This window comes from Balaenoptera ricei, chromosome 11 (genome assembly GCF_028023285.1).
Source record: "Balaenoptera ricei isolate mBalRic1 chromosome 11, mBalRic1.hap2, whole genome shotgun sequence".
Taxonomy (NCBI): domain Eukaryota; kingdom Metazoa; phylum Chordata; class Mammalia; order Artiodactyla; family Balaenopteridae; genus Balaenoptera; species Balaenoptera ricei.
This window is the reverse complement of record NC_082649.1, coordinates 72,801,903-72,817,830: the sequence shown is the minus strand read 5'-3', so window position 1 is coordinate 72,817,830 and position 15,928 is coordinate 72,801,903. Positions and strand designations below refer to the sequence as shown.

General features: G+C 36.9%; 1 protein-coding gene across 2 annotated transcripts in view; it reads right to left on the bottom strand.

Moving 5' to 3' along the window:
* Positions 1 to 15,928, bottom strand: part of CACNA2D3 (calcium voltage-gated channel auxiliary subunit alpha2delta 3) — a 770,150-nt gene that overhangs the window by 26,072 nt on the left and 728,150 nt on the right. For both annotated transcript variants that reach the window (XM_059937666.1, XM_059937667.1), the window contains exon 34: positions 12,452 to 12,563. In XM_059937666.1, the coding sequence (XP_059793649.1) occupies positions 12,452 to 12,563 (112 nt within the window). The remainder of the gene's footprint in view (positions 1 to 12,451; positions 12,564 to 15,928) is intronic.

Below are 15,928 nucleotides of genomic sequence, written 5' to 3'. Positions count from 1 at the left end.
AAATGGAGGGTAAGCTGGAGAATTAATAAACACACATCTATAGTTTTGGCAACTTGCTAAGCCACTTCAGGTGCAGCACTGGGAAGCCCAAGGGAGGAACACAGACTGCTCTTTGAGGTAGGGGTGGTGGGCGTCACACAGCAAAGAGCCATCAGGATGGAGACAATGCACTGCAGAAAGGCCGCTCGCAAACGTCAATAGTGTGGATACATCTCTGCACTCCTCCATTCCGCATGCAAATAAACATTCTAAAAATACTCCTTGGCTCTGCTGGTCTCCTCCCCTCCGGCATGGAAGAGGAAAGCCTCACTGTGTCGTGAGCCCAGCCAAAGTTACATGTGCTCCCGCCCAGGTTTCCCACACATTAAGAAATGTACAAATGGGAAATTGTTGTGAGACTAATTCATGTCAGGTAGAGATCTGCCTAGTCATTACAGACATGTGCCCCTCTCATTTTGCATCATGGATTCTCGAGGAAAAACGGTAATTTACAACATTTCCTGTACTAAAACCTCTCCAAATATGGCTTATCAAAGAGCAAGTAAAGATAGTAACATCTACACAACAATGGCCGTTCTATCTGGAGCCTCAAAGTTGTAATCATGGCTGCTTCTGGAAATAGGGCACTTTTTTCCTTTAAGCAACTGAGAAAGAGAATCAGTGAAATCCTGTCTCCAGTAAAGTGCTTCACTGAATTGAGACTCAGAAGAATTGGTACAAAAATCAATCAGAGGTTTTAATCCCAATTATTCTAATGTTTATGGGCCACATTTTCATCTTCTGGCAATGCTGCAACAATCCAAAATAAAGCTCCCAAGATAAGCATTTACTTCCCCCTCCTCCTTTTTAAAGTTTAAAGCCAAGATGTTTTTAGTAAACACAAACATACAGCACTAACTAGGTTGTTCATTGTAAGAGCTAATATTAAATTATTCAAGCCTAGCTCCATACCATAATATAAAAAGAAGGTAGCTCTTTATTAAGGAATGAGTGGCAGGTCATTAACATTATATGACAAATTGTTGAAAAACTTTTATATTTGATAGAATCATATTTTAAATATTTTGCGATGGAAAGAAATTGCTTTTAGAATCCAAAATTTATTCCTATACCACCATCTGAGATGCATGGGCTTGACACTGTAAAATTCAAAGGGAGGACTTCCCTTGTGGTGCAGTGGTTAAGAATCCGCCTGCCAATGCAGGGGACACGGGTTCGAGCCCTGGTCCGGGAAGATCCCACATGCTATGGAGCAACTAAGCCCGTGTGCCACAACTACCGAGTTTGTGCTCTAGAGCCTGCAAGCCACAACTACTGAGCTCGTGCTCCACAACAAGAGAAGCCACCACGATGAGAAGCCTGTGTACTGCAACGAAGAGTAGCCCCCACTTGCCACAACTAGAGAAAGCCTGTGTGCAGCAACGAAGACCCAGCGTAGCCAAAAATAAATAAATAAATAAAAATTCAAACGTATAGGAACTATTTTGATTTCGGTGATCTATGTTCTGCTCATTACCAGCCAACATGGCTAGATCTAAGAGAGTAAACGACACCAAGGGAAAACCTGGAGAAAAATAAGGCGCACAACCCTCAATCTCCAAAGGGAAGAGCTTGACCTTTGGTGCTAATTTCACTGCAGAGTAGGAAGGTTGTCTTGTTTAGAACTAAACTAAGACCGTATAAAAGGGCCAATGATTATTTCATGGGAAATTGAATCACATTTATTTACACGTTTAAAACAAGATAGAGTACAGTAGTTTGGCAAGAATCTACAGAGCAGGAGATACAAAAGTATTTCAACAAATTAGTGTATGCTTGCAAATTAAGTGGTTAAAAACTGTTACATTTTAACACCTACAAATTATATTATTCATGACACTAATGTATTCCCGCTGGCAAAGTCTGTATCTAATTTGTGTAATGAAGTATCTGATCGCTATTGAATATGTGTAGTCCCTAACTCAGAATTCCAAATTTTTCATGAACCAAGAGCTCAAGTAGATCCAGAAAGTGGCAAAACTCCAAGATTTATATTATCTAGAACAATCTCATTGGAGCAAAAACCTCACCAACTACTTTTTCTGATTGAAACTATTAGTTTTACCTTCCAGGCTAAGAAATCTGGAAGAGGGGACTGACTGGAGTTCTGTGGTTTTCCTACAACACTGTCAACACAGATGGGGTTGTGGACTGTGCTCTATAAAAATATCTCCAGTTTATAAAGCATTTACTCTGTGCTGGGCACTGTGAGAAATATGAGGGCTGTAGTTTTTTTTAATCCCACATACAGATCCTGTGAGACAGGTATTATACCCCTTTCAGAGATGAGCAGACTGAAACCTACAATATTTAAATAACTGGTTAAAATCTTTGCATGGTTAAGTGCTGTAGCCCAGACTGCAGCCCAATCCCAGAGCCCATCCTCTTAGTCTTTACTCCAGGAAGACACCATGTCCCCTTTATGCAGTGGGTCCACTGTACAGGTGGTACACTTGGTAAGATCCACTTGGTAAGAACACCTGCAGGGCATTCACTGAGAACAGTCTGAAGAATTTGTGGTAAATCACCCACCCAGCATAAGCCCTCAACAGGAAATTGGAGTCGTTTGTAGGAAAATGGAATCCCTGAACCATGGTTCTCTGAACTGTAGCCCACGAAACATGTCAACACAGCTTCGAGACCAATTACTTTCTTTCAGTTTAGTGGATAAATGAAAGGCGCGTGGGGAGAAGTGATGAGAGAAGAAAAGTGTAGCCACAGCTTTTGGGGCTTCCAGGAAGATGAGCAAAACTTGTGTGCAGATCCCAAAGTGAAATTGATGGCAACATAATTCTTATGAAAAGTGATGAGTAATACTACCAAAAAAAAAAAAAAAAAAAAAAAAAAAGGACACACACATAGACACACAAAACAACAACATAAAAATCTAATCTAATTTGACTTAGAAATTAATATCTTGCCAGCACTGACATGTGACAAGAATTTTAAAGCTCTGGCATTAAAAATGTGACACATGTTTAATTTCATTCTTGATTAATTATTTTTTAAATTGGTTATAAGTGTTTAACTCAGCAATTGATTCTCATTCCAAGGGAACCTTTGTGGATCCCTTTCTCAGCAAAGGGCGAGGGGGGTAACAAGAAAAAAAGCAATGTACTGGAAAGTAGTTAAAACATTGCATTCTTTTTAGATATCCAATTTTGTTAAGCTTGTTGACAGTCACAAATGCCCAGAAAATATGGGCTGAGTTGTTTTAGACTGCTGTTTGAATAACAGATTAATTTAATAATCAGTGGGATATTGAATGACGAAAATTATTGGTTAACACAGCCAAACCACCAACCCTAATGACATTCTTATGTAAATTCTTATTTTCTTTTAGGCTCCTGCATTCTTAATAAACCCTATATTTTTGAAAATCCTTTTTTAAACATTGCATACTGTCCCTCCGTTATAATGTATCTGTCTATGATATAGACAGATAAATGTCCACTTTTGGAGTTGCCACTGTGAAGGTTTCTATTTAGAGCAACTGAGTCACCTCTTGATGTTTTTTCCATATAAAGCCAACAAGGGATTCTGGAAACAGGACACAGAGATGGAGCTGGGAGCAGCCAGTCTTCAAAGATTGCTGGAGACCAAAAAGACTTTTACAATATGGCTAGAACCACCTGACATAGTTTCCTGAGTTCTAGCAAGATGTTTAGGCACCAAGGTCACCTGATGTCTTCTGAGAGATGGGAAGATTGTTCATGACAGTCCACGAGCAAACTGCCCCACGGAGCACGTTCCCGTGGGAAGTGCACAGTCCTTTGGGATTGTTGCTCTATGGTTTGCCATTGCTTGTGGAGGAAAGTAATCGCTGCCTTGAAAATGGTTTGTAAAGGACACAGCTTTATATGTTCCATTGCGGGAGGCGAGATGTTTTTCTTTGAAAAAGATCTTAGTGCGTAATTTCTGAAATACTGTAATTTTCACCAAACTCAGTTTCCAACTCACTCATCGCCAAATACTGTAGAATTGTGTTATTTTTGAATGTCACTGCCCCTGACCTGAAGTTACCTACAAAGCTGGTCAAAAATTAGTAACTGTCTTAGAGAACTAGTCCTGCAAAATCTCATTCTTTCCAGGTAAAGGTTGACAAATTTCTACATGCATTGAATGTAAAGCAGATAGGCAAATATAGCTGCCTGGCTGCCACCAAACCTGTTGGCCACTGTACTGAAAAATCCACCTGCCAGCAAGAAGGGAAAGCGGACAAAAGTCAAATAACATTATTTTCCTCATTAACATATTGCATTCCGAGAATACAAAGCTCATACAAAATGTTATCTTTATTCTTTGATAAATACTCACATATATATTCTAATAAATTTTATTTCATAAAATGGAGAAAGGAAAGCCAGAGAGAATGGGATATGCAAAAGACAAGAATAAAAGAGTTCAATCCTTCAAAAGCCTTCAATGAGACTATTCTTTATGAGTCTATTTAGATTGATATGAGCATCATATCATAATTTTATAACAAAGCCTCAAAAAAATTTTCGGATTAGGAAAAAAAAAATAGTCATGAATCGACTTCGCATTTAACTACTCACCCCAGCCAACCTGTCAATTTCTAATCCCTAAAAAGAGGAGGAGGAGGAGAAGAGGAGGAGGAGGAGGAAGAAGAAGAAACAGATGAGTTTGCTCTGTTAGGATCAGGGTGTGCGTACTGGGAGGGGTACATTCAGAGGTGCAGCAAATGGGCTGTCTGAATCAGGAGTTTCTGCTTCAAAGGTCGGTCCCACGTCACCATTATTGCTGTCATTTCTCCCATCATCTGGAATCTGATCATTTTTTCTCCCTTCCTTAAAACTTCTCAGTTGTTCCATATGGGTGTCAGGGTAGCGTGTGAAGTCCTTCAAAGCACTAGTACTCTGCAACAGGATCAAAGGGCCAATACGACTGGGGCCTTACTCGTTCTTTGCCTCCTCCTCATCTTGCCTCACCCCCACCTCTGTGTTCCAGCTTCCCTGAACTTCCAACCATTTGTGGAACAAACCACAACTTCTTTTGCCTCCACAAGGCTCTGCCCCCTGCCTGGATACTCCTACCTGTTAACTCCTCCATACTTGGTGGTCTTATATTGGATGCTACTTCTTCCAGGAAGACTCTCTTGATCACTCCAAGCCTCCCTTCTGTGCTCCTGTGTGACATTTACTCTCTAATCCTGGCATGAAGCAGGGAGTGTTGACATTGCTTAGTTACTTCCTTGTAAACTCCATGAGGAAGGAACCATGTGTGCCTCATTCACTGCTGTCTCCCCACAGTGTAGCCCAGTGTCTAGGATATAATTCACAATCAAGAAATGTTCACTGATGTCCTAAGCTATCTTTAATTTTTTTTCCTAAAGACCTATTTTGCTTTCCAGGCAAATTCCTTAGAAACATCCTTCAAGGTAATTTATGTATCAGCCCTCATATCTTAAAAACTAAATTGTCATCTCACAAATTAGACATTAGAAACAGGCGAAGCCAATCTGTGATGTTAGAAAACAAGAGAGTGGTTATCTTATGGTAAGTGGGGTTGCACCCAGAAGGGGGTAGGTGGGGGGCTTCTTAGAGGGTTGATGATGTTCTTTCACTTCTTAGCCTGCGTGCTGGTTACATAGAGGTGTCCTCTTTGTGAGAAAACTAATCGACAAACTTATGATTTGTACACTTTTCTGTATACGTTATATGTCAATAAAAAATTTACTAAAAAAGAAAGGAAAAGCACAAGCCCCTGTTCCTCTCCTCACTCAGACCCCAGAGCCTTTACTGTTTGCCTCCACAGTTTATGACGGAGCTGCTGGGTGGTGGTCTTAAAATAAAGCTTTGAAAGTAAAATCTTCCCAAGGCTATGGTATCTTTTCACTGCTGCCTGCAAATCGTATATGGCCTTACTCAACTTTCCAACCTCTTGTGGGTCTTCAACCCAGTGTGGAATTTCAATTCTGAAAAAGACTAGTCATGGGGGGTACAAATACCTTCAGCATCAACTTCATTATCTTATTCATCCTTGGCTTCCCCAAAGCACTTACACCGTTTCCGGGCTGTAGCAAGAACACATTAACCTCCCATTGAATGAAAGGTAGTCTTCTCTTTAGTTTGAAACCTTTAGGTCACTTATTTTTATCAAGCAGCATTCATATCTTTGGTTTCTAACTACAAGTCAACAAGGAAAAATACTGCTTGCCCTAGCAGTTGTCCATCTTGGTTCTATTTGTTTTCTCACTTAGAATGGAAATGAGAAACCTAACTTACTCTACTAAATATGATTGCCTATCATTTGCTAAGAGATATTGGCCACCTCATGGAGTTTGTAGTTATGATAAATGGGGAGATAATATCCCTCTGCTCAAAAAGGTTCATAATCAGGACTTCCTTGGTGGTCCAGCAGTTAAGACTCTGTGCTCCCAATGTAGGGGACCTGGGTTTGATCCCTGGTCAGGGAACTAGATCCTGCATGCCGCAACTGAAGATCTCACACGCCGCAACTAAAGATCCCGCATACTGCAACTAAAAGATCCCGCACGCCGCAACTAAGACCCAGTGCAGCCAAATAAATAAATAAATAGTTAAAAAAAAAAAGGTTCATGATCATTATAAAACCAGTAGCGTCCGCTTCACAGAGCCATGAATAGTCAACAATCCTTAAGTCATACATGAACTTTGGTCATCTGAATTACCTCTTTCTCCAGGGAATTCTATAGTAGTGAAGTGATGTTAGACTTTGAAAAGGAACATTTACATTTCAACAGAATGGCTTATGGATGTTAAAAACTTTTTATATTAAGTTGGTATGGTATTATGTTTGTGTTAAGTGTGGCCATTTATTGAGTACTTACTCTCTTCCAAGCATTATGCTAAATTCACAACATAAATTTTCCCACTTAATTCTTATAAAAAGTCTATGATATGCTTACCATTATTATCCCCCAAATTACTCAGGAAGAAGTTGAGTTGCAGAGAACTTAGGTTTTTACTCAGGGTTACACAATTAGCAATTAATGGAGTTAGGACTCACACTCTGAACCCTCTGACTCCATAGCCCCAGCACTAAACCACTATACTTCAGTGCTTTCCTCTGGTGGCTCTAAAGTCCTCAGCTGATGTAGTAAACTATGACATGGTGGACTGGGCAAATACAGAAGCTATTCTGCTCTAAACACTTAGACATGCTGGATGAAATAGTAAAACAAAACAAGTGTGTTTAAATGCAAAGGAACTTACAAGAAAAGACGCTAAAAGCCAACTTGTACATTTATAACTAAGTGTAAAAACCTGATAATCTGGTACTGTCTGGGGCTCTGAATGGGTAAAACAATGTTAGTGTGAGAAATCGCAATTTAAGCATAAACAACATGCTGCTTAGGAAAAATATTTACTGTAATTATATGATAAAGGGACTCCTAATTACAAAAACTTACATAACAATTACTTCTGGGCAGTCAATAGCAATAGGATACATGACTGAAGCCCAAATGTAAATCTACTGTGAAGAGAAACTCTATTCTGTTCTCACAAAAATAATCAATAGCAAAGATCAGCTCACAGTCAAAAATGACAAAACACATGAGAAAATAATCAACCAGGAAAGAAAGTAGACACAAGAAACAACAGGATTGGTACCTTCAAAATTTAAACTATTAAAATAATCTTAAAAGGCCTTTATTATTGGTTATAGAAACTTAAGAATAAGACTTTATGTAAAAAATATACAGATTTTTAAAATAAGCAAATAAAACTTCTAGAAATAAAAAAGACAAGCTTATTAAAATCTCAATGGATTCTTTGCACACCTGAAACTAACATAGTATTGTAAATCAACTATACTTCAATTTAAAAAGAGAATGCAGTATTTTTAAAAAATCTCAATGGACTCTTTAAGCAGCAGACTAGACTCAATCAAAAGGAAATTAGTGAACTCTAATATGCTTAAGGAAATTATGTAGAATAAAGTACACAAACAGAAATATATTTAAATCTAAATACACTTCAGTGATACTTCAGAACATTAAAGAGACACACTTTAAAAGCCATGAGAGGGGAATGAAAAGCCAGACTACTTATAAAGGTGCAAACCTAAAAGTCATAAGACAATGGAATAGGATCTTCAAAGTATCAATTTAGATAGTATGAAGTTAAATTATCACTGCAGAGTACATATTAAATAAGAAATTTCAAATAAAGAATGAGATAATTTATCACTCCCAGATCATTCCTGAAAATAACTTCTAATGTACTGTAGAACCAAAAACAATGGTTAAAAACAAAGGCAGTGGTAAGTAAACAACTTGGTAAACATCTCATTTACTACAGGCAGCAATAACAGTAATAAAATATTTGGTAGGTTGAGAACACAGTAGAACTAAAATGTTAGAAAATACTACATGAAAGAGATGAGATGTAATCCAAGTTAGAGGTTCTAAGGTTTTGTTTGTTCTGGAGGAAGGAAGAGATCCTGACCAACTGAAATATGTTTAAAAGGTTAAGGGTAACTAGCAAAAGAACAGAGTGTATACTTTGCTAGTATACACTAGTATACTGGTAAGGGAAAAAAGGGAATGGAGAAGACAGAATGAATACAACAGAAGGCAAAAAAGAAAGAAAAGAAAAGAAAGGAAAGAGGGAGAAAGAAAGAAAAGAAAAGAAAAAGCATGGGGAAGAGAAAACATAAAATGACAACAGAAATAAATACAAACTTATTGATAAGCAAAATAAATTTTAAAAGATTAAATCTGCAATAATAGAGATAATAAAATTTCAAATCCAGCTATATTCTATTTATAATACAAAATCCTAATGCAAAATGACAAAAAAGAAAAAAAATACTTGAAAATGGAGGGAAAGGGGTAAATGTGCCTAGAAAATATTACCTAAAGAAGAACTACTAATCCTATGCTATTATCAAACAAAACAGGCATTAAAGCATAAAGACTTTCATATAAAGAGGGTTATTACACAATGATAAAAGGAATGATTTATTAGGAAGCTACACCAGTCTTGAACAGAAATATCCATGGTAATATAGCTTCACAATATAGAAAGCAAAACAAAGTGAATGACATGAAGAAATGGAAAAATCCATAAGCCTGGTGAGAGCTTGACATCTAAAACAGACCAAGAAAAAAAAAGTTTGAAACACATAAACACACCTGATCCAATGAATACATATTAATCCCTGTACTCAGCTTTTAGAGAATAAAACTTGCTTTCAAAAACATGGGGACAAATGCTAGAATACAAAGCAAGTCTCCACACATACTAAAACACATGTGTTATACAGACCATGATGTCATTTAATTAGATATCAATAATAAAAAAAAAGATAGCCTCAAAACCCATATACTAGGAAATCTTAAAACACTATTTAAAAATTTACAGATCAAAAAAATGGTGAAAGTTAGAAAATTGTTAGAGCTGAATAACAATGAAACTGTCTATATTAAATTTACAAAGATAAACTGGAATGTAGAGAGACAGTTTATATATTTATATATATATATATATATATATATATATAAATGAAGCTGAAAAATGAAATTGAAAAAGTTAAGCATCAAACACAAAATCATAGAAAATAAAAAACAGGGTAAATCCCAAAAACATAGAAGAAAGGTAATGATACAGATAAGAAGCAAAATAAATGAAATAGAAAGTCAAAGAAACAGAGAGAATGAAACAAACTAAATGATGGTTCTTTGGAAAGAAAAACAAAACAAACCTATCTGTGCCAGTATGGAGAGGGAGGGAGAGAGGAAAGGAGGAAAGACAAGAGGGTGCGAAGGAGGGAGACAGGGGAAGAAGGAGAGAGTGATTTAAAAGGGGCAAAATCACAAATATGGTAACATTTTTTATGAAGAGAGAACACTATTTACAAGTGTATGCAATAAACTTGAAAAGTGAGATGAAACAGGCAATTTTCTCAGAAATATAATCACCAAAATCATTTAAAAAAGAAATGGAAATTCCAAAGAGATATTACCTAACCACTAAGGAAACTGAGTGACTGAAAATTTACTCACATACAAAAACAAACAAATAAGCAAAAACCCATCAGTCACTGACAGTTTTATAGGTAGTTTTACTAAATCTACAAGAAAGATAATTTAATCTTACACAAAATGTTAAAGATATTAGAGAAAGAAAGAAGACTCTTCAGGTAATTCTGTGACAATAAAATGACCTTAACAGCAAAGCCAAACGACAGGACAAGTAAGGGAAAGCATAGTCCACTCTCTTTTTTGAGCACAGATGCAAATGTTCACAATATAATATGACCAAATGAATCTAGTAATATGGTTTTTGTTTTCCGTTTTTTGTGATCATGACAATGAAAGTCCATCCTGGGAAAGCAAGTATGTTTTCATATTAGATAACCCATCTACTATTAAAGATATTTATAATATATATGATATAGTTCATGATTTAAAAAATTTTAAATTATATTAATGTAACAACATATTTAAAAATTAAAATTATTTTAATAATGGATGTAGAAAAAGTTTTTGATAAATTTTAACATCCATTCAAGTTTCAAACAGTAACAACCACAGCAACAAGTACACTTGAAGAGGTTTTCTTTAACCTAATAAATGGTTACCAAAAACTCATAGCAATTTAGGAAATGGATAATAATTAAGGTTGCACAACACTGGAATGTGCTTGATGCCCTTGAATTGTACACTTAAAAATAGTTATAATGGTAAATTTTATATTATTTATATTTTCCTACAATTTAAAAACCCTATATCAAACATCATACTTAACATGGAATTATTACAAGCAATTCCTTTAATTAGGAACAAGACACAGTTGTCTGCTCTCACAGCTTCTATTCAACAAATGTATCAGAAGTCCAGTTCAATAAAACAATAATTAAGTGTAGAGATTAGAAAGGAAAATGGTATTACTCTGTACGAAAAAAAGTCCAAGAGAACCCATACACAAACTATTAGATCTAAAAGAGCAGTTAGCATTTGGATGCAGGATATTTAACATACAGAAATCAGTGAGCTTCTCATATGTTAGCAATTACCAATCAGATAATGTAGTTTTAAACATATGCCATTTCTGATAGCAAAAAACCATAAGCTGCTTAGGTATAAATCTAACATAAAATTATAAAACTGTATTGATAGGTATGTAAATAAAGAGAGATATTCAGCTTATAAGTGGGAAGGTCCAGTATCATTAAAAATAGCACTTATCTTCAAATTAATCTATAACTTACAGCAATCTTAATCAAAACCCTAGCATAATTAATCAAAATTAATAAGCTGATTCTAAAATTAATACAAAAGAGTAAACAGGCAAGAATAGTCAAGTTGATTTAGAAGAAGAATAAGAAAAAGAGATTTGTTCTCCTGGCTATCAAGTCACATTACAAAGATATAATAATTAAAGAGATACGGTGTTGACACAGGTTTTGGCAAACCATAAAACCTGAAAACAGATCTGCAAATAGATGGGAATTCAGCCCATGACACAGGTGTCATAATATATGTATTGGAAAATAAAAAGTACTCAATATAAAGTGCTGGTTAACAGGCCAACTATATGAAAAAGGACCAAATTAGACCTTACCTCATGACACTCACACAAGTAAATTCCAGAGGGATTAAAGTTCTAATGTGAAAGGCAACCCTTTAAAGTGTTCAGAATAAAAATATATGAGAATGTATTTATTACATTAGGGCAGAGACTACTTTCTGAAGCACAACATGCACAAATTGAAGAAGAAAATAAGAATAAATTAGACTACATTAAAATCAAATCAAAAAAAATTTTATGTGCATCTATAGACTTCTATAAAAAGTGAAGAGATAGACCAAGGAATAAGACACATATACAGAGCAGAGAACTGCAAAGAAATCATACCTGAAACGAAAGAATGCCCAAATCAGTAAGAATAGATCCACCACCCAGTAGAGAACTGCCAACAGGAATGAAGAGGCCAGAGACCCCAAATGACCAATAAAACCAGTGAAAGAGGCCTGACCTCATCAGTAATCAGGGACACTCATATTAAGCCTCCAAGAAATCATTTCCAATATGTCAGATTTGGGTGAATCCTGAAGGCTTGGTGCCTTCAATAAAAACACCTGAGAAATTTCCCCAAATAGCTGAAATTGCCTACTGTCAATTGGGAAAAAAAACCAATCAGGACTTTTTCCACCCATCTACAAACTGGACTAAAAATCTCTTATATTCTAGGATATATTTTCATACATTTGAATGTTTCCCAAACTCTAAATGATCTCTCTAGCAAAGCCAAATGATGTGTCTTCCAAGCTGATGGAAATACTTCCTCACACAAGAGGGCAGCCATGTTTCCAGCTCTCAATGTAATCCTACGCATGCCAGCCGCACTGGCCTGTCTGGAAAAGTTCTATACTGAGCAGAAAGGGGCAGGGGGGGCTTACTTGGAGCAGTCTTCACAAGCAATGTTCCCTGAGGTTTCCTTGATGGTGCGCTCAGAGACGAACGCTGGATATTCAGTATCACAAGGCTCCAGGGTCTGTTTCAATTTCTGGGCTGTAGGAGTAAGGAAAAAAAAAAATGATAAAGCATACAAGGCACAGGCTTTGTTGTGACTGGCAGCCCACAGTAACTCAGAACGCAGTTCCGCTCCTGCTGCTCTGTGATTTTTCTAGGCACAGCATAATGCATTATTTTCTAATTAGTCAAGTGATTTCATCTGCCAAGCAACTCTATAAGCTATAATTCCTCAAGCAGTTCTGCTGGCGTGATCAACTATCATTTATGCATCACAAGAATTCTACTTTCTGGGACAACATCAGTCACTTGGTCTCTGACCTCATACTTACTTGAACTTAGCAGTGACAACAACACACACACACACACGTATATACATCTGAATAAATGTATAAAATACAAGTTCCACCACATTATTTAGGGTCATGATACAATTGCATGGTTTTATTACAGAAACAAAATTGAAATATGGAATAGTAAAATACATAATGTCTTTGAAACACAGCCACGAACCTAATCCTACTATTATGAAGTTCCTTGTCCAGTAAGATAGTACTAAATAACCCTGACACGTGGATGAGTACACAGTACGTACTTGGTAAGGGCTTGGTGGTGGATTAATTAGTTTAAACAAGTTATGTCCAGTGGGCAAATTCCAAAACCTAAGTCTCAATTTTTTTAAATTTGTAAATTGGGATAATATAGTTCTTTTATTAGAGGCTGATGTGAGATTTCAATGAAATAATATATGTTGAGTACTTAGTGCAGTACTTGGAACATAGTGAGTGCTAATGTCAATTAATAATAATAGTAATAGCAACAACAACAACAAAAATAAAGCTAGCATTCTAATGAAGCCATTAGGGATGACGATAATGATGACAGATACTATAGCATAGTGGTTAAAGGTAAAGTCAGAGCAGTTTGGAGTACAGATTCCTGCTTCACTGCTTTTAGCTAATCCTCAGTATTCTCATCTGTAAAATGGAGATGCTAGTAGTACAGGTACTCTTCACAGGAGATCTACTCATGAACATTTTCCCGGTAGAATGCTTGCTTATAGGTTTCCAATACCTAAACTTTGTATAAAGTTTTTGGCTGATGTTTATATAGAAATATAAATACATATTTGTAACAAAGTCTCCAGTTACATTCCAAATGCAACTGGTTTGGATGTCAGAACCACCAGTAGATGTTTTGTAGAATGTCCATCTGGGAGGCTGCCGGCACTAAGTGAGCCACCAGAGGGCTACTGAATGCAAAACAACTGTTTGGTAACAACCAGATAATTGTTGGGTGATCAGGAAGCCATGTTTTAAGCATTTGCATCCTAACGTGACTCTTTTATATACAGGCCTTTTTACTGAGCTTTAATTATTTTGAGGAAATTGGTTGGGGGTTTCGGGTTGAAGAATAACACCTTGTAATTTTTCTTATTTAAAACGAATGGAAGTAGACTCAGTCAGCTTTTTATGCATAACGTGATTTTCAGGAACTGCTCACCGACATTAAGGGGAGATTCCCATGCTAACTCACAGGGTTGCTCTGAGGAATAAATAGACTAATGCATGTACAACTCTTAACAGAGTGACACACACGCATATTTTGACACACATGTGTGCCACCCCTCCCCAGCAGCCTTCATGTTACCATCTACAAGCCAGGAGTTGGGCTAATTGTGTAGTATTGACAGCTAAGAGCAATTCTGGGTGTTGTGAATTCTGCCACTGCTGTATGACATCAGGTGGGTTTTTAATTTCTCCACACTGTAGTGTTCTCATCTGCAAAATGGGAACCAACTCCGCATGGTCGTTTGAAGATCAAATGAATTCATCCACTAAAAGTGGCTGGTACGTTGCTAGTGCTGCTTAAGTGTTTGTGCCTACTGCCAGCACCACTTCTACTGTGAAGGTTACTTCATTGAATCCTCAGACTGTCAGCCTTTTTGAGCCACTGCTGTTTGGTTAGAATGGCAAGCAGATGGCTGCCTCCCTGATCCTGACTCCACCGAGGGTACCACGTGGGCAGTCGTCATGCCCGCAAAGGGCCAGGTCCCAAACACTGTCTATCCCCTGAGCCTTCAGTGCTAGCTCATAGGAAGTGTCATTACATGCTTGCTGAGTAAATGAATAATTCTCTTGAATGGTGTTTTTCAGGCAAATAACACAGACAAAGGAAATGGGAGACTCTCAGTCCCTAATGGCAAATTGCCTGCCTTGGGTGGAAGGCAAGGGGATTTCAGGCGGCTGAGGTCCAACAGTAACAACACAGAGGCGCTGGGTGGGAACATCATTCTCTTCCCATTTCTTTGTCAGTGTCCTCGATTTTTGTCAGGAAGATGTCTTTGTTTGATACTAGGGAGCTTCTTCCATCTTTCTTTCATTTGCTTTTTTCCCCGTTACCCTAGAGAGGCCAAACATGAAGCTCAGAGGACCTGACTACAATATGATCACATGGTTTATTTTCAGGGTTCTTATTTTTACAATTGATTTCTCTATATGGCAAACAAAACTGACTTTTAATTTGGGAAGCTTCCCTTTAATATTTAATTTATTTAACTTTCAAAAAGTCAGTCAGTTGAAATGAAATAAAGATTAAGTAAACAAAAGCATAGACTGTAAGTGGATATGGCACAGCATGCAGATGGCATATAATAACCCAATGATGGTAACGGATAAATTTATTAAGAAATTTATATGCCAGATGTTGTTCTGCTTTACATGTATTTATTTATTTAATAGTACAACATGACAAAATTTAAAAAAATCAAACTGTGAGGTAAGAACAATTGTTATCTCTGTTTTGGAGATTAGTGAATGGAGGAGAGGATGAAGTGAATTGTCCAAATTCATCCAGTGAGTATGTGGCAGAGCCAAAATTTGAACTTGAGCCGTCTGGCTCCAGCACATGTATATATATTTAACTGCTTTATGAAGTTTGGCCAATGAGAGAACGGAAGAAAGGTCTTTGGGGCAGGCTGAGATAGGCAGCACACGTGATTTAAATAACCCTGATAATTGCACCATCTCTAATTCTAATTGTCTGGGCCCAGTTACAATGGAATGAGTCCAGCGCTCTCAATGGAGAGACTCATTTGGCTCTGATCCTTTCTAGAGATGAAATTCTTATTCCTCTGACAACTGTAGGGCACCCGTACTGATGTGGTGATAAGCCATTGAGTCTATCTGCAGTATGACTATAGATTGGCTGGAAGTTGCTTGGTACTTTTGGGAAACACACAAATTATCATATAAAACCATGGCCACATTTAATCTAAATAACATGGTTTATTATAAAGACCTTTTTTTGTCTGGAGCGCTATGGAAAACACCACATATATTTGTTGGCCATTACTGTTTATCTATGGAATTTCAAACCAATAACTAAGGCTGCCAGTCACCTGA